General features: G+C 42.3%; 1 protein-coding gene across 1 annotated transcript in view; it reads right to left on the reverse strand.

The window, feature by feature from the left end:
• TTN (titin) overlaps positions 1–18,384 on the reverse strand; it is a 240,521-nt gene that overhangs the window by 164,510 nt on the left and 57,627 nt on the right. Inside the window, exons 49-84 of the mRNA XM_071562604.1 lie at positions 17,742–18,020; positions 17,368–17,646; positions 16,966–17,253; positions 16,568–16,846; positions 16,186–16,467; positions 15,802–16,080; positions 15,413–15,691; positions 15,040–15,318; positions 14,634–14,921; positions 14,260–14,538; positions 13,828–14,109; positions 13,423–13,701; positions 13,011–13,289; positions 12,641–12,919; positions 12,231–12,518; positions 11,759–12,037; positions 11,273–11,554; positions 10,397–10,675; positions 10,011–10,292; positions 9,234–9,512; positions 8,821–9,108; positions 8,348–8,626; positions 7,971–8,249; positions 7,591–7,869; positions 7,197–7,484; positions 6,781–7,068; positions 5,654–5,935; positions 4,661–4,939; positions 4,265–4,546; positions 3,847–4,125; positions 3,428–3,715; positions 2,926–3,204; positions 2,543–2,821; positions 2,187–2,465; positions 1,749–2,036; positions 1,301–1,588 (exon numbers count right to left, since the gene is read on the reverse strand). Coding sequence (XP_071418705.1) covers positions 1,301–1,588; positions 1,749–2,036; positions 2,187–2,465; positions 2,543–2,821; positions 2,926–3,204; positions 3,428–3,715; positions 3,847–4,125; positions 4,265–4,546; positions 4,661–4,939; positions 5,654–5,935; positions 6,781–7,068; positions 7,197–7,484; positions 7,591–7,869; positions 7,971–8,249; positions 8,348–8,626; positions 8,821–9,108; positions 9,234–9,512; positions 10,011–10,292; positions 10,397–10,675; positions 11,273–11,554; positions 11,759–12,037; positions 12,231–12,518; positions 12,641–12,919; positions 13,011–13,289; positions 13,423–13,701; positions 13,828–14,109; positions 14,260–14,538; positions 14,634–14,921; positions 15,040–15,318; positions 15,413–15,691; positions 15,802–16,080; positions 16,186–16,467; positions 16,568–16,846; positions 16,966–17,253; positions 17,368–17,646; positions 17,742–18,020 — 10,143 coding nt within the window. The remainder of the gene's footprint in view (positions 1–1,300; positions 1,589–1,748; positions 2,037–2,186; positions 2,466–2,542; positions 2,822–2,925; positions 3,205–3,427; positions 3,716–3,846; positions 4,126–4,264; positions 4,547–4,660; positions 4,940–5,653; positions 5,936–6,780; positions 7,069–7,196; positions 7,485–7,590; positions 7,870–7,970; positions 8,250–8,347; positions 8,627–8,820; positions 9,109–9,233; positions 9,513–10,010; positions 10,293–10,396; positions 10,676–11,272; positions 11,555–11,758; positions 12,038–12,230; positions 12,519–12,640; positions 12,920–13,010; positions 13,290–13,422; positions 13,702–13,827; positions 14,110–14,259; positions 14,539–14,633; positions 14,922–15,039; positions 15,319–15,412; positions 15,692–15,801; positions 16,081–16,185; positions 16,468–16,567; positions 16,847–16,965; positions 17,254–17,367; positions 17,647–17,741; positions 18,021–18,384) is intronic.

The following is an 18,384-nucleotide window of genomic DNA, read 5'->3' on the forward strand; positions in this document are numbered from 1 at the left end:
CCTCAAAAAAAACCAAAACAGCTCAGGATTTTATGAATAAAGATTTGAAGAGTAAGAGAATAAATACAGTCAGTTGGCATCATTTCATGATTGGTAACTCTGGTTAAATTATCTTATTAGCAATGTCCTAATTAATAATAAACAGAATTGTGATTGTGGTGGAAAACAGCTTCTTATCTTTAAAGAGATTAGATTTCTTGCTACAATCTTTCAATGTTTTCTGTAAGTTCAGCTATGTAATACACCACCTCTATTACTGAATCCAAGTAACTCAGTCTTACACACTCTTTCCACCCCCACAAGGAAAAATCCCTATGGTTAGAACACACTCGAATAACACATTAAGACATAAAACAGCAATTAATATAAAATCTTGCTACTGGTAGTTCAGCTTCTTGTGTTATTTGTCTTAGTAGTATGATTTACTATTGAAATATTTTCCCCCCAAATTCATAGAAGGCAAAACCAACCAACCAACCAAAACAAACCCCCTCCAACAACCCTACACACACACACACACACACACACACACACAAAAAGAAACCAAACAAAAAAAAGGAAAGGAAGTGCTAAACCAACAGGGATATTTGATCTCAAGTATAATCTAAGTTGTGTATTTCACATTTCTTCTTCTATATCCGGAACAGCTATAAATATGTTCACACCTACACTGAGGAAATTGCACTAATACACAAATGTCACCCATACCAGGACAGTTCGATCCAGTAATAAATTTAGATTTCACTTCTAGATCCACACACTATGTGGAGAAGTGAAGTGTTGGTGGAACGGATGTCTGTCACCAAGTCTGCTCTCAGATCCTCCAATTTTGCTGTTTAGAACAGCAGTTTTCAATGTTTTCAGTCTGGGAAAGAGTAAAACTATTTGTAGGAGCTGCAAACCCAATAAAAATAATTTCAAGCCTCATAAATGAGCTGAGTTTCTCTCAGTTACTTTCCCTGCCCTGGGCAACCTAATACTGTCACTGCTGGAGAAAGAGTAGAAAATCACATTATCCTGACCAACAGGATCATTCACTCATTCATTCAAAGGCGCAACAGGGTACTAAGTCAGGGTTAATGTTTCAATGGAAAAATTCCTTTGACAAGAAAAATCATGCATTATACCAGATCAGAAGAAAGATAAACAACTATTTATGTATTACAATAATATTGAAAGTAAATAAGAGATTGTAGTGTAGCCTCTTGTAAAGGTTTATAAATGCACGTCTGGGACTGTGTTTTCCAGGTGTCTGTCTTGCAAAGAAAAGCCTTAGGAACACTAAAGCCCACAGCAATACCTTGTACAGCCAGCTGAGCTGCGCACACATCCTTTCCAACACTGTTGCTGGCAGTACATGTGTAGAGTCCAGCATCCGCTTTACCAACTTTTAGGACTGTCAGGCTGGCTGTGTTTTCCACCAGTGTCATTTTGTAGTTGCCTCCGGGACGAATCTCTCTGTTGTCTCTGGTCCAAGTAATCCTCATGGGAGCAGAACCAGTTATGTGACACTTAAAAGCTGCACTTTCCCCTAGTGCCACATCAATAGATACTGGCTTGGTGTCAAAGAAGGGAGGCTGTAGTTGTTCTGCAAAGAGGAAAGCATGGCAGAGCTCACCACCAAGCCCTCCTCACCACACCATGCCCATTGTCCCTCACCACCATACAATAGGTAGAGTGGGAAAAAGGGTGAGGAAATAAAAGAGCAAAGTTGCACAAAAATCTTCATTAACGTGTGAGCTACAAACCTGTGAGGAGAAGTTTGGCACTGGAAGATGCAGTCCCCAGAGCATTTTGGGCTGAGCAAGTATATTGGCCACAGTAAGCCATACTAGTTTCCAAGATTTGAAGAGTTGCAACATTATTTAAGAAGGCTGACTGCATGTTATCATTGTCACTTAAGAGAACCCCGTCCTTGTACCAAGACACCTGGATAGGCTCTGAGCCATTTATACGGCAGTCAAATGTCACTGGGGCACCAACCACCTCCTGAATATCTTTTAGTTTTCTGGTGAATGTAGGGGGAAGTTGACGTTCTGTAAAACAATAATAATCACCACTATCAGTAGGAAGCCACCCTGTCAAGCTAGAATTAATTAATTCTGAAATTAATAAGAACCTCTTTGTGTAGACAACAAAGAGTTCCTACAAAATACCCCAGAAAAGAATGGCCTTTGGCCCATCACCTTTAACAACCAGCAAAGCTGTGGAGGTGGCGAAGCCGACACTATTTTCTGCTTTGCAGATATAGTCTCCAATGTTGCTCTCCTCCACAGTGGAGAATGCCAGTGTTGCCACATTGTTCTTGAAGTGCATTTTGTAAGCCTGTGTTGATCTGAGCTTGGTGTCGTCTTTGTACCAGGACACCTTGATTTCCGGAGAACCACCAATCTGGCATTTTAAGACCAAGGGCTCACCAACCTTCACCTCCACACGGTCCAGGTGTGTGACAAAATAGGGTGGTTCTACAGAAGGAGAGAGCGTGGTGAGCAGAGACAGCGCACCACTGGGGTACCTTAGGGGGATCAGGGGTGATGCATACCTAAGATAGATACAAGACTGTGGCAAACATCCCCACCCGCCTCATTTGCCACCTCACAGGTATATTCGCCTTCATCATTCTTTGTGCTGTTGAAGATTTCAAGAATGCCAGATTTTTCAGTAGTTGTAACACTGCAACGTTGAGACTGAGCAATGGGCATGCCATTTCTTTTCCAGGTGATAGAGATGGGAGGGGTGCCTATGTAGCTGCTTTCCAGCACAATGGACTTCCCCTGCTCCACACTGAAATCACTTAATTTCTTCACAAAGACTGCAGGCTCTGTGAGGAGGTATAAATCAATAGTGAGAGGGACAGATGTAGAAGTGCTGCAGGCAGAGTGTAAATGAAGATTATTGTGCATTCATGCACACACACAAACACACCTTTAACAAAGAGCTGGGTTGTACATGAGGCACTGCCAGCATCATTTGTGACCACACAGGCATAGTCCCCACTGTGACCTGGCTCCACGCTGTACAGCTGCAGCTGTGCCATAGACTCAGTGACAGAGATAGAGCAGTTGCTGTCTGGCACCAGCTCCCTGATGCCTCGAAACCAGGTCACTTTGAAGGGTGCACTACCCTTGATGTAGCTGATGAATGTCACACTTGCTCCAGGTAAAACTTCCTGGGGATCGGGTGTCTTCACAAAAGAAGGTGGTTCTAAGGATTATGCAAAGAAGTAAAAGAGGGGGAAAAGATGTTAATAGGAGAGTCTCTGGGGGTGAGGGGGACACTGGAGCAGGTTTGAGTTAAAAAAAGAAACCACATGAAAAATCCCCCCAAGCCCCCCAAACATGAAAAAGAAACCATGGGAAAGCAGAGAGAAGAAAGAGAAGAGGGAAGAAGAATTTCGTTGAAGGTGTCATAGTATCCTTCCACTGACCTTGTACAGTCAAGAAGGCACTGCATTCATCAGACCCAGCCACATTGGCTGCCACACAGGTATATGTCCCTGTATCTGTGACATCCAGGGCATTCAGCTTCAAAGCACAAACATTATCCAAGAATGAGATTTCATATTTTTCTCCACTAGCAACCTCATTCCCATCTTGAAACCAGGACACAGATATGGGGGATGTGCCAGACACTTTGCACTCCAGCAGCACTGAGGATCCCAGCACCCCATTTGTTTCCTTTAATTTTCTTGAGAATGAAGGAGGAACAAGACGGTCTAAGTAGGACAGGACAGAAGAACAGGAAGAGAAGTGTTGAATTTTGGTTATTTTTTCACTGGAAAGAATGGGGGAAAAAATGAAAGCTTCCTTTAAAGAGAAATGTGAACAACAAATACATAAAGCTGACCTGAAACATCAACTGAGGAAGTGCAGCTGCTGTCCCCCACTTCATTGTGCACCTCAAAAGTATACAAGCCCTTGTCTCCCCTGTCTGCAGAAAAGACTTTCAAAGTGGATATATTGTTGAAAAAGGTAATTTGGTATTTGCGGTCACTCCTTAGCTCTCTGCCGTCTTTGTACCACTTCGTGATAAGTTCAGGTGTTCCTCCTACTTTGCACTCGAGGGTAAAAGGATTGCCAGCCATTACTGTGATTGGCTCAGTCTTCTCTAAGATGACTGCCGGTTCTGAAATAGGAAGATCTGTGTGTGACCAGGAAATCTACCCCCAAACTCGTGAGGACAGGATATAAGCAGAGAACAAAGGCCAGTAGAGGCAATTGTGCAAGCTGTGAGATAAAGTACATGTGAAGTAGGCTATACCCACCTAGGACTTGTAAAAAGGCAGAGCACTCTCGCATGCCAGCATCATTTTTGATCTGACAGATGTACTTCCCAACGTCAGCTCCCTCTGCACTGGCAATCTCAAGAGTTGCTATGTTGTCCATAAACCACATTTGAACATTTTCACTCTCTCTAATAACTTCACCCTTATCCTTAAGCCAGACAACAGAAATTGGTGGGGATCCTTCCACCACTGCCTGCAGGGCTGTTGGCTCCCCAATGAAGATTGCAGTGTCACTCAGCTTCTTGGCAAACCGTGGGGGTTCTGATGGCAAAAACAAGGAGGCAGAGGACAGTTAATCGTATATACTTGCTTGAAAGAGGACAGCCAGGAAATCAGGAAAAGATGACAGTGATGTTGATTCTCTAGCATACAAACCTTTGAATTTCACTGGGCAGGTGCAAGTGTCACTTCCCACCTCATTCATAGCTTTGCACTGATATTCTCCAGTATCTTGAGATTCCAGATTGAGAATATGAAGACTAGCAACAGAGTGCTTTGCTGTCACCTTGAATTTCTTGCTGCTCCTGACCTGCCTTCGGTCCTTGAACCAAGCCACCTCAAAGGGTGGAGTCCCTGCTATCTCACACTGGAGGATAACATCTGAGCCTTTAAGAGTGTCCACAGGGCTTGGCACCTTGCTAAAAACAGGTGGCTCTATAAAAAAAAAAGAATCACATCATAATGTGTGAGCCTGCTTCTCTGGGTGGGTTTCTGGATAGTATCAGAAGGCAACATATTCAGGAAGGGATCTTACATTTATTCTTGTAAACACATATATAACTTCTAAATATGTGGCCTGACCGCTAAAAAATCCCAGCACTCAAAGTTCAAAGGGTGGAAAATGTGACTTTTGCACCTGTTTGGAGTCAGTGTTCAGTGTCTCTCCCCCAAAGTCACTCTCCCTGCTCTCCAGGATCACATTCCAACTTCCTCCCTGCTCTGTCTAGTCATGAAAGCTCAGCTACACAGCCTCCTCTTCCGTCTTAAACTTTATTCCTGTCAGGATCACGATGTATAAAGAGGAGGCAGAGGGACGGCTGAAAAGTATTTCCAGCTCCCTCACCATGGCTAGTGCTCCACCTAGTCCACACTTTCCTTGTGATTTGAAAAGCTTGCCTTTTTCAGGTTGCAACTGACTTAAATGGGGGACCAAAGGAATGGCTGTACAGTGCTCAACACCCACCACTGTTTCCTGCCTGATCTCCGCTGCTTAAACACAGCAGCATTTGAATGTGAGAGCAACTGAGAGACGCTGTCCCAGCAGCCACCAAGTGCTGCAGCAGCAGCTCCTCGTCCCGTGGGATATGCAGCTGGGAGCAGGGACTGGCACCCAGGGATTCTGGTGGTGTGTGGAGCTGTGTTGCTAACCTTTCACTGTGACTGAAGTGCTGCAGCTGGCTGTGCCCGCAGAGTTATGGGCTTCACATATGTAATCTCCAGCATCTTCAGCAATAGCATCCAAGAGGGTTAGCATCGCCACGGAGTCTGCAAAGGACATGTGGAGCCTGTCGCTTGCCTGGAGTGTCTGATCATTTTTATACCACACGATTCTGATCTCTGGTGTGCCACTGATTTTACATTCAAGTTGAACTGTGTCCCCCTGCTTCACGAACCGCAAAGCTTCAGGCTTCCTGATGAACTTGGGAGGTTCTGCAGAACAGAATAAATATGTAGAGAAGTATAGTATACCTGTTTGCCTTGTGAAATCTACAGTGCTGAACAAGAGTTCTGGAAGGCACAAGAGTATTGTGGCACAACAAAGTAAGATTGCTACAGCAGCTGGCTGCAACCCCAACCAAAATTTCCTCTCAAGGAAAGACAGAAGATGGAGAAAAGAAGGCAAAGACAACAACTAAAACTATGTTCTGTCAACTTTGGACCTTGCTGCGTCAGACAGCTGAAGCTATAAGAAATATACAATGGACAGTTGCTCCAGCCAAGGCAAATTTTGCTGTTATGTTTGAGAGGAAACAGGCCAGCATGAAAGATTTGACAAGTTCTTCATCTCCAGGAGCAACAGAAACACGGTAGGAATAGCTTCACTTGCTTACACATATTTAAAGTATATTTCTGCATGAAGAAATTAAGTGATGCATAGTCTAGATTAAATCAACAATTCAGAATTCCAGTTGAAATCTTTAGTAAACTAGAGTTTGCTGGCCAACAAATGCAAAGTAGCTGTATTTACTTACCCACTGTTTTCCATATAGTAATTGCTGTGAATGATACCACAGTGACTGTTGTTTAACCACTAAAGTAAAAATCAGTGTGACTGCAACTCTCTCTACAAACTGAGTCACACAGTGACCTTTCTCCCTGGAGATTTTGCAGGCACAAACGGCTTCTGCTGGGAGAAGGTCACTTCATGGTTTATGTCTGCTGTCTGGAAAGATACTTTCTATATATATATCCAAATTAGATATAGTGGAAGATGAGGCAAAGAGGTCTCTTTACCCAAGAAAAAAGAAAACACACAAACAAAGGTGAATTAATACCTTTAACACTGAGTTGGGCTGAGCAAAAGTCTTTCCCGGCTTCATTACTAGCCTGACAAGTATATTGGCCAGAGTCTCCTTTGCCCACTCTGAGCACTCGAAGGTGAGCTGTGTTGCCTATAAATGTAATATTGAAGTTTCCTCCAGTTCGGATCTCCCGACCATCCTTGGACCAGGTTATGTGTATTGGCTGAGCTCCCGTAACGTGACATTCAAAGTCAGCACTTTCTCCAAAAGGGACATCAAGAGATTCTGGTTTGGTGTCAAAGACAGGTGCTTGCTTGGGTTCTAGAAGCACAAGAAAACCACGTAATACACCTCACAGAAAAGTTAATACAACACACAGATACCATTGCATGCATGAAATAAGAGAGAGGACCCTGTGATCCAGGCAAAAGTTTTGTAAGCCAACACACCTGCCACTGTGAGCCTAGCACTTGAGGTGGCAGTACCCACAGCATTGGTGGCTGTGCAGGAGTACTGCCCTGTATGATTCATCTCAGTTCGTGCCAGTTGCAGCACTGCAACATTATCTACAAAGGATGTGTGCACATTGTGGTCATCACTTAGCAGTACACCATCTTTGTGCCAAGTGACAGTAATGGGTTCTGAGCCATTGAGCCGACACATAAATTTAAGGGGTAAACCAGCAGGGTGCTCGATGTCCTTTAACTTTCTTGCAAAGGAAGGTGGTCGTTTGCGCTCTGGAAGAAAGCAAGTAAACAGTAAACACACCCCAGGAAGCAAGCAAATTTTTTTGATAGTTTTGTGAGAAAAAAGAATTTTAGCAAGTTAATATAAAATCATCACCTTGAACTGTTAAGAGAGCCTTTGTAGATGCAGTTCCCACACTGTTTTCTGCCTTGCAGATATATTCTCCGCTGTCGTTGATAACCACTTTGTTGAAAATAAGTGTAGCAACATTGTCTTTAAAAAACACTTTGTACTCAGGAGTAGACCTGAGTTTTGTATCACCTTTGTACCAAGACACAGTAATTTCTGGTGTTCCAGCAACATGACATTGCAATGTTGTATAATCCCCAACTGACACCTCAAGAGGTTCCAAGCGTGTAACAAAATAGGGAGGTTCTAAAAAAGAGAAGCAGTTAAATAGGCTCATTGCAGTGTCAGGCCTTGGAAAGCATACACTTGAAAAAAAGGCAAGAAAGAGAAGCAAAGGGAGCACACACCCAGGGTAGACACTACAGCTTCACAAATATCTCTTCCTGCCTCATTTTCAACATGGCAAGTATATTCTCCTGCATCTTCTTTGGTGCTGTCAAGTATTTCCAGGATGCAGGATTTCTCTGTGGTGGTGATGCTACACTTCTGAGACTGTGTGATGGTGTGGCCATTCTTCTTCCATGTCACAGAGATGGGCAGGCTGCCTGAGTAAGTACCCTCCAGGATGATGGGCTTGCCAGGCTCCACATATTGATCACTTAGTTTCTTCACAAAGACAGCTGGCTCTAATGAAAAGTAAGTCACAAATGTTGAACATAACATGCCAGATGGAGAGAAGGAAACAAAATTTTAAGGTAAATAGATAGATGTCATCTTTACAAACCTTTTACTGTAAGGTGTGTTGTACAATTTGCCCTGCCAGCATCATTAGTCACTAGACAAGTATATTCTCCACTTTGAGGAGGAGTTACATCAAATAACTCAAGCTGCACAACGGATTCCTCCAAGTAGATATTGCATTTGTCCCCTGGCACAAGTTCATTGGCCCCTCTAAACCAGTTGACCTTAAAAGGAGGAGTTCCTCTGACAACACATGTCAAAGTGATGCTGGCGCCTGGCAATACATCCAGAGGTTCTGGTGTCCTCTCAAAAGAAGGTGGCTCTAAACATGATAAAAAGAGAGATAAGACAGGTTCCTGCAGCATAACTCTGGTATTTTCACTTACCTATTGAAGATAAAGAGCAAAATCTTTATTTTTCTGTCAATAATTTTCCCAAAGAGTATTTACAAGAGACAATTTCAAGAGAGAAAGAGAAAGAAACAGTTCAGAGAGCTTCTGACCATCATATACTGACCTTGTACGGTCAATACAGCACTGCATTCATCTGAACCAGCCGTGTTGGTAGCTTTGCAGGTGTAAGTTCCAGTATCTGAGTTGCTCAGTGAATTAACTTCTAAAATACATAGGTTATCTGAAAAGGAGATCTGATGTTTTTCTCCATTGACTAACTTAAGTCCATTTTGGAACCAGGTAACAGAAATAGGAGGTGAACCTGACACTTTACATTCCAGCAGTGCTGAGGAACCCAGAACACAAGGGGTTTCCTTTAGTTTTCTTGTGAAAGAAGGAGGAATGATTCGATCTGCATAAGAAAACATAATAAATCCATGGTTAGAGAGAAAACGAGGAAAGGAATGGAAGAAAGGACAGAGAACATGTCTATAGAAAAGTTTTTGTAAAAGATAGAAGACAAGATATCCAACCAACCTAAAACATCAACTGATGCGGTGCAACTGCTTTTCCCCACGTCGTTTTGCACTGCAAAAGTGTACAATCCACCATCTTCCTTTTCTGCATCCATAATTTTAAGTGTAGATACATTATTAACGAAAGTAATTTTGTATTTGTGGCTGCTGATCAGCTCTTTGCCATCCTTGAACCACCCAGTGGAAAGCTGTGGTGTGCCTGCCACTTTGCACTCCAAAGTACAGGCATCTCCTATAGTAACTCTCATTGGCTCTGCTTTCTCTACAATGACTGCAGGCTCTGGAAGGAGAGATGGATAACATGTATGGTGAAAACAAGGGGATTTGATTAGTACTCCCTGTAAGTATTATAGCACTATGAAATGGAGTTTACACATTTGATACTAAGGCAATTTCAGTTTGTTGGAGAGTGGATTTTTTTCAGTTGTTTTCCCCCCATCCTTTATTCTACTCTAAACTTGAAATTTCAGATGCTCTACAAAATAAAGCGCAAATATTTTAATCTCCTAGGAGAAAAATGTAAATCCCTGTCCCTCTCCAAGCAGGCATGAGCAGAAGACATGACTTGACTTAAAAATTCAGTTACAGAGTGGTTCCTTTTATCCCTATCCCTGAGCAATGGGCAATATAGAACCTGACTGCTGCTTGTTGGGGAGAGAAGGATTCTCTGTTTTGATTGCTTTGAACTCAAGGGCAATAGCAGAGCATACTGCTGACACTAAATAGCCAAGTTTCTAATTTTAAAATAGACTTTCATGAATTTGTGCTTTTTACCAACCTAGAATAGTTAAGGTAGCCATACACTCGCGACTTCCAGCATCATTTCTGATCTGGCAGGTGTATTTTCCAGCATCGCTTGTCTCTGTGCACACAAATTGTAAAGTTGCAATATTTTCCATAAATGTGATCTTCGTATTTTCACTTTCTCTAATAACTTCCTCTTTATCTTTAAGCCACTGCACAGAGATTGGCTGGGAGCCCTCCACTCTTGCTTGCAACTCTACTGGTTCACCAACAACAACAGTCACGCTGTTTATTTTAGTCAAGAACTTTGGTGGTTCTGAAGAAGAAATACGCAGTTATAGTAAATACAGTATTTATGAAAAGAAGAGCAATGCAGTGCCATTGGGAGCACTGTAGAAGGCACAGGTACCAATACTTTACCTTTCAGCTTCACAGTGCATAAACAAGTGTCACTTCCTACGTCGTTCTGTGCTTTGCACTGATATTCACCAACATCTGCAGCTTCAACATTAAGAATGCGAACGCTTGTATGGTAGTTTTTGGCTGTAACCTTGTATTTCTTACTACTGCGGATTTGTCTCCTGTCTTTGTACCAGGTAACATCAAATGGAGGTGTTCCTGAAATCTCACATTCCAGGCTAACCTCAGATCCTTTGACAATGTCTACTGGAGAGGGCTTCCTGCTAAAGACAGGAGGTTCTAACAAGGGAAGAAAAGAACATTTTTAGAAAGGAGTCTGGAGCTATTTGACCATCAAACAGTTTACTGATACCAGCTTCTAAACAACAAGACTTCTGAGAATATCTACAGAATGGGCAAGGACTTCCCTCATTTTCTGGTCACATTATGAAAAGAACTTGCACACAGGTGAGCATTCAGACCCCTTAACTCCTCTGTATAAAAGGGAAGGGGACCCTTGGCAGAGAGGGTACGGATCTCATTTAGCCGGCAGTAATCTCTCAGACACGGTGTAAAACTGATACTAGTCAGTTTGTGTATATTCTTTTTTCTTCATATTTCAGCTCCTTTATATAGCAATCCCCGCCAAGATCTGTCTTGGATATTTAAAAATGTAGAAGTGGGGAACTACTAGTTTAGAATTCTTCTGTATTAAGAACATCATCTTTCTTGTTCAGGCACTGGCAGAAAAGATGAGGGGGCATCAAGAAACAAACATGACATGAAGAAAAGGGCAGTCCCCAAACAAGAAATTAAACTCATGTTCCTGTGGATTTCCAAGGGATACAACCACCAGGGAAAAATAGGATACAGTCAGAGAACAAGAGAACAGCTAACCTTTCACTGTGACTTTGGTGCTACAGCTGGCCTTGCCGGCAGGGTTGTGAGCTTCACAGATGTAGTCACCACTCTCATCAGTACTGAGATGATTCATTTCAAGCACAGCCACAGAGTCAATGAATGATGTCCGGAACTTTTCACTGGCAACAATTTCATGGTCATTTCTGAACCACACTACTTTCATCTCTGGAGATCCACTTACTTTGCACTCAAGACGGGCTGAGTCACCCTGCTTGACTACTTTTGCCGCCTCTAGCTTCTTAGAAAACTTGGGTGGTTCTAAAAAACCAAAAAATTGGGGTCAGAAAGGTCTGAATTAATGCTGGAAAGAAAATATGGGGGAAAAGAGCCAAGTAACTGTGGGTTGCAAGAACAAGACAGGGAATTAACTTGGCAGTGTATCAAAGATCACCAGGGTGGGCTTGGCAAAAAGCAAAAAGAAAGATACAAAAAGATGACAACACATCAAGAAAGAGTGCACACCTGTTACCATCAATGTTGTAGTGCAAGAGTCACTGCCAACATCATTTGAAACATGGCAAGTGTAGTGCCCACTCCTAGACGAATCCACGGAATAGAGGGTTAAGAACCCAGTTGAACCTTCAATCCCAATGAAACAAGTTGGACCAGATACAAGTTCTAAATCTTCTTTGAACCACTTTACTGTAAAGGGTGGTGTTCCTTTTAGTGTGGCCTTAAACTCCACTGTGGAATCTGGGATGGCTTGTTGGCTTTCAGGTTTTACTAAGAAGCTTGGTGGCTCTGGAGTTTTTAAGGAAAAGAAATATTCAGTTACATAAGAAATGTCTAAGAAAGAAGAATATTAGTGAGGCAAGCATGGAGACCAAGTTTTTAGTATTAACATTAAGATGTATAAGAGTGGTACATTAGGATAAGATTTAAGATATTTTCCCAGCATCTACTACACATAAGAAGTAGTAAAAGAGTTTCAAACCTTTCACAGTCAGGACAGCACTGCAAGAATCATTTCCAGCAACATTAGAGACACTGCAGGTGTAATTTGCACTGTCTGCCAGCTCTAGATTAGCAATCTCAAGTGACATAGTGTTCTCGTGGCACAGACTTCTATATTTTGCACTGTCAGTTATCTCTTTTCCATCCTTAAACCATTTTGCAATAATGGGGAGTGACCCAGAGACTTTGCACTCCATTTGGATAGAAGATCCCAGAACGGTATCCTTTTTGGTAAGCTTTTTGATAAATACAGGAGGAATTGATTGATCTGCCCAACACAAAAAAATGGCAAAAACATACTGGTTAACTTTCTGCTTATCTTTCACAAAAATAATTCTTTTTTCCATTCCCTCCCTGCTGGATTGGCAAATTCGTCATGTCAATACAAACCTAGCACACTCAGAACAGCTTCACAGGTGCTACTTCCAAAGTCATTTTCAACCTTAAAACTGTATGTACCACTATCCTCCTTTGATACAGGTTCAATCCTGAAACTGGCCACATTGTTTTCAAAGGACATTGTGTAGTATCTACTGGGCAGAAGCTGTTTGCCGTCTTTGTACCATCTTATTCGGAGCTCTGGTGTCCCAGCCACAGTACACTCCAAAGTCACAGGATCTCTTTCTGTGACTTTAATTGACTTAGCCTTTTCTATGATCCGCGCAGGCTCTGAGGTATAAAGAGTACAGAAATGACAGTTAGCTACACAGTTAGGGGACTGACTTTCCAAATACTCATTGAGGTCACACCTTGTACACACCTTGTACAAAAAGCAAAGCAAAACACTTCTCCAAGCCAGATTCATTCTTTGCCTGACAGGTGTATCTCCCCCTGTGGCTGAGATCAACATTGGCAAGCGTCAGTGTGGCCACGTTGTTCTCAAAAGTAATATGGTGGTGCTCATCTTCTTCTAGTATTTTCTCATCTTTTATCCATGACACAGATAAGGGTTGAGCACCTGCTACAGTGCACTGAAAGAATGCATCGCCTTTCAAAATGCTAGTGATGTTCTCCAGCTTCTTGACAAAGGATGGTGGTTCTGTTGTGTGAGTTTTGTTTGGAAAAGAAGTCATGGAAAAGGAAGAGGGGAAGAGAAATCATATAAGTAATCCCAGCCATTACAGTTTAGATAGGGGATATAATGTTTGAGGTATGCTTCCTAGAGGACTGACCTTTCAAGCTGAGTCTTGTGCTGCAAGAACAGCTCCCACCTTCATTTGATATAATACACTGATATTCACCAACATCCGAGACATCACAATTAGTCACATTAAGAGTAAATACTGATTCTTTGGTGCAGATGGCATATTTCTTGCTGCTGAACATCTCTTTATTGTTCTTCAGCCACTTCACCTCAAATGGAGGAGTACCAGTCACCTCACACTCTAGTGTGGCCTCTGAACCCTTCACTACTTTGGTGGGGCTCAACTCCCGAATAAAGGTTGGAGGCTCTATGAAGAAGAGTGATAGTAAGCTTCAGTAGACAGTAACCTTAAACAGTTTTGAGGGGAGAAGAAGTATCTCCTACTTCCTCACCCCAGATATGTGACATAGCTGACAAGATGTTCAAAACCAACCTTTTACTTTCAGCTCGACACTGCAGCTCTCACTACCTGCATCATTGTGGGCTTCGCAAACATAAATCCCACTGTCTGCTACTCTGGCTTGAGTGACTTTCAAAGTGGCTAATCCATCCACGAAGGAGATGCCGTACTTAGCTTGGTCAGTCACTTCATTTCCATCCAGGTACCACGTAATGTGGATCTCTGGTGTGCCTACTACCTGGCACTCGAAAGTGGTGGACTGTCCTTCACGCAAAGCTACTACAGAAGTTGGCATCTGAATAAATCTGGGGGGCTCTAGAAGATAGATAGAGAAGTTGAGGTTTTGTAATATTTACGGTGGGAATAAATTACAGAATTTAAAGAAATAAAAAGGTTTCCTCCCCATCCCACCAAAATTGCACAGAAAAATCAGAACCAAAAAAATTAGGAGGTTGGGTTGCACACCTTTTACAAAGAGAGTTGCTTTGCAAGTTGCAGTCCCCACATCATTGCTTATCTGACAAGTGTAGTTCCCAGAATCAGATGTCCTAGCTGAGAAGAGTTCCAGTACACTGGATGTGTCGTCCTTCCAGACAGATCGATTAGCTCCAGACAGGAGCTCCTGGCTGTCTTTAAACCACTTTATCTGCAGAGGAGTAGACCCTTTCACCAGTGCTTTGAACTGAACCCTAGCGTTGGGCACAACCTCTTGAGATTGGGGTTTTTCCACAAAATATGGCGGTTCTATAACATGCAAAAAGAAAGGGGATTACTCTGAGACAGGGGAACACAAAATTATGAGTGAGAGATCTAACACAAGACAAAGAAGGAACTCAAACCTTTGACTGTTAAGAACCCGCTGCATTGGTTGCTTCCTGCTTTATTTGTTGCTTCACAGGTGTAAGAGCCACTGTCTGTGCATTCAAGTTTATTTATTTCCAGAAATGCAGTATTATCATGGAAAGAGTATTTGTGCTTTTCACTTGCTGTTATTTCTTGGCCATCCTTGTACCACTGGATACTTATAGGATGTGAACCAGACACTATGCACTCCAGGTGAACAAAAGACCCCTTAATGCTGTCCATTTTCTTGAGTTTTTTGGTGAATTTAGGTGGTATAATGAGATCTATCCAAGACAGAGTAGAAAGACAAAGTATGAAATTCAGCCTTGATTGTGGCAGATGTCAGGTCAGAAAAAAAGATTTTGTATCTAAAAACAATGGCAAGAGAAAGCCCATACACACCTAAGACATTAATGCTGGCAGAGCAGCTACTGCTCCCAACGTCGTTGTGAATCTCAAAAATGTATTCTCCACTATCTCTCTTTTCTGCGTGAAGCACCTTTAGGACTGAGACAGTATCTGTAACACTGATCTTATATTTTGGGCCTAATGTCAGTTCCTTTCCATCTTTGAACCATTTAGCTGTAATAGGTTTAGTTCCAGAAAATTTACACTGCAAGGTTGCTGGGTCTCCCTCAGTCACATCTATTGACACAGCCTTGTCCACAATTGTAGCAGGTTCTGTTGTAAACAAGGAGATAGAGTGTTAAGAGCATCTGTAAAAATCACAAAGGAACCATCTGAGATCACTGCAAGCTCTCAGTGTAAGACCAACCTTTGACAGTCAGCAGAGCAGAACACCTCTGAATTCCTGCCTCATTTTTAGCCTGACAGAAATATTTCCCATCATGTTTCAGCTCAATAGATCTCACCAGAAGAGTGGCAACATTGTTCACAAAGGTCATTTTGATATTGTTGTCTTCAATCACTTCATCATTGTCTTTCAACCAGGACACAGTGATGGGCAAGGAGCCTTTAATAGCAGCTTGAAACACAACTGTGCCCCCTCGAAGGGAACTAATGTTTTCTATCCTCTTCAAAAACTGTGGAGGCTCTGGCAGGAAGAAAGTGGCTATGTAAGTATAGGTTTGGTGCATAACAGTATGGCATAGACACCACATTGGGCTAAGAGCATGCTAGTGGTGTTCTACACCTTGCACTAACCTTTCAGTGTGACCTCTGAACTGCAGAGGCAGCTCCCAACATCATTTGTTACTCTACACTGATACTCGCCAACATCAGAAGCATCAAACCTGAAAATGTGGAGACTAATCAAAGATTTTTCTATGCTTATTCTGTGCTTCTTACTGCTCCGCACGGGTTTATCATCTTTCACCCAGAACACTTCAAAGGGAGGCGTGCCAAGCACCTCACACTCCAAACCCACATCAGAATCCTTCAAGACTTCCATGGATTGAAACTCCTTGCTAAAATAAGGTGACTCTACAGAGCAAAAAGAGAGTGCAATTGCATTAGTCATACTTTTGAAGCCTCTAACACTGTACTGAGTTTAAAGAGACAGACTGTGTGGCTGAATGTCACACACACCTTTGACTGTAACAACACTACTGCAAATATCTTTTCCAGCATCATTTTTGACTTCACAAATGTATTCTCCACTGTCTTCAGTATCAACTTCTGAAATATGGAGTATTGCCAAAGATTTTGAAAAAGACATTCTGTATTTGTCACTCTCTTTTATCTCTCTGTCATCCTTGAACCAGGTGATTTTAATCTCAGGAGTACCGGTGACTTCACAGGTCAGCTCAGCATATCCACCTTTCTTTACCAGATGAGCTGGCTCTAGTTTCTCCTTGAAGGCAGCAGGCTCTGTGGATTTAAGAAGAGTGTTCAGGACAAAGAAGTCAGGAAAGAGTGTCACTGGGTCAATCCAGCAGCTAGAATTTTAAAAGAGAGTAAGAATGCAAACCTTTTACAAACAAGTTTGCACTGCATGTTACTGAACCAGCTACATTGGAGACTTTGCAGGTGTATTTTCCAGAATCTGTTGGTTTGACCGCATAAAGCTCCAAGTAACTTGCTAATGCTTCTGTCATAATGTAGCAGGCTCCTCCTGTCACCAGCTCAGTATCACCTTTAAACCATTTCACTGTCAGTGGTGTTGTGCCTTTAAATGTGCCTTTGAAATGTACAGTTGATGCAGGCAGTACATCTTGAGACTCTGGTTCTGTAGTGAAACTCGGTGGCTCTAGATTGCATCGAAAGGAAAAAATTTTCAAGAGTAAGACACATGGCCTGCATTTTGGGAAAGAAAAGTATTATCACATGAAAAGCAAAATTTTAAGAAAAGTGAGACAAATTGCCAACCTTTTATGAACAAAGTACTACTGCTCTCTTTGCTACCAGCAGAGTTTGTGGCTCTGCAAATGTAGACCCCAGCATCACTTGCATCTAGGTGTTTTATTTCCAAAGATGCTGAGCCTTCCGCAAACTGTACTGTGTACTTGGCACTTGATGTGATCTCAGTGTCCTGTTTGAACCAAGAGATGGTCATTGGAAGAGAACCCGAAATTTTGCAGTCTAGGCGGCACGAGGTGTTAATGACACTGTCAATATTCTTCAGGGGTTTAGTAAAGAAGGGAGGGAGAGTGCGATCTGTTGAGAGTGAAAAAAACAAACACATGAGCAAAAGAGGCACAGTCTTCTGCCTCTGGCTCTGTTGGGTGCAGAGCAGAGCAACACGTCTCTTTGTGGAGAGTCAGTACCAACCTAGCACAGTGAAGCTGGTAGTACAAGAGCTGATGCCCACATCATTGGATATCTCAAAGGTGTATTCGCCACTGTCCTGCATTTCAGTGGCATAAAACTTGAGTTGAGCAATGTTATTTTTGAAGCTGATCCTATATTTTTTGCTGGCTGGTAGTGGCCTTCCATCTTTGAACCATTTGGTTTTCAGCTCAGGAGTACCTGTGACAGTGTACTCCAAAATAGTTGGTTCCCCTGCTGTAACCTGGATCACGTCAGCTTTTTCAATTATTTTGGCAGGTTCTACAACAGAATTAAACAACTGCTGTTAAGGACAAAACGAAATTTCTCTTCCTCTAAGGTGGGAGACTGTGGCGATATCACAGCACTTCACTAACCTTTCACTGCTAGTTCACCAAAGCAGGACTGACTTCCTGCATCATTCTCAGCCACGCAGGTATATTTGCCACCAGAGCTCAGCTGGACACCAGTAATCTGCAGTGTTGCTAGACCATGATCAAATGTCACTCTCACATTGTTATCATTTTTAATAATGTCTTTGCCCTTCATCCACATCACAGAAATAGGCTCTGACCCTTTCACCACAGCTTGTAACGTAATACTATCTCCAGCCAGCGCTGTCACATTTTCAATTTTCTTAACAAAAGTTGGTGGTTCTAGTTCAAAGAAGAGAGAGAAATAAATACACTCATATGCTATAACATCACCCCATGAAATCTGCTACTTCAAGACAGTTTCATAAGACAGTATATGCGATACATTGTTGCAATTCAACAAAAGAATAGGCAAGTAGAAGAGCTGCATTCTCCAGCTGGGAGATAATACATGGCCCTTTAATCTCAATGTCCTTCAAAGTCACAGGTTTTAGGTCAGAAAAGAGTTAAGATACACAAAGAATTATAAGAGAAGATCATCTCCCTTCCCACTCTGCCCAGCCACCCACAAATCCAAAGAAAAGACATTTTAAGAAAGAAGATGTTTTTGCCAATCCCATCAGTAAGTGGAGTTTTCTCTCTCCCA

Source organism: Pithys albifrons, chromosome 8 (genome assembly GCF_047495875.1).
Source record: "Pithys albifrons albifrons isolate INPA30051 chromosome 8, PitAlb_v1, whole genome shotgun sequence".
NCBI classification, from domain to species: Eukaryota; Metazoa; Chordata; class Aves; order Passeriformes; family Thamnophilidae; genus Pithys; species Pithys albifrons.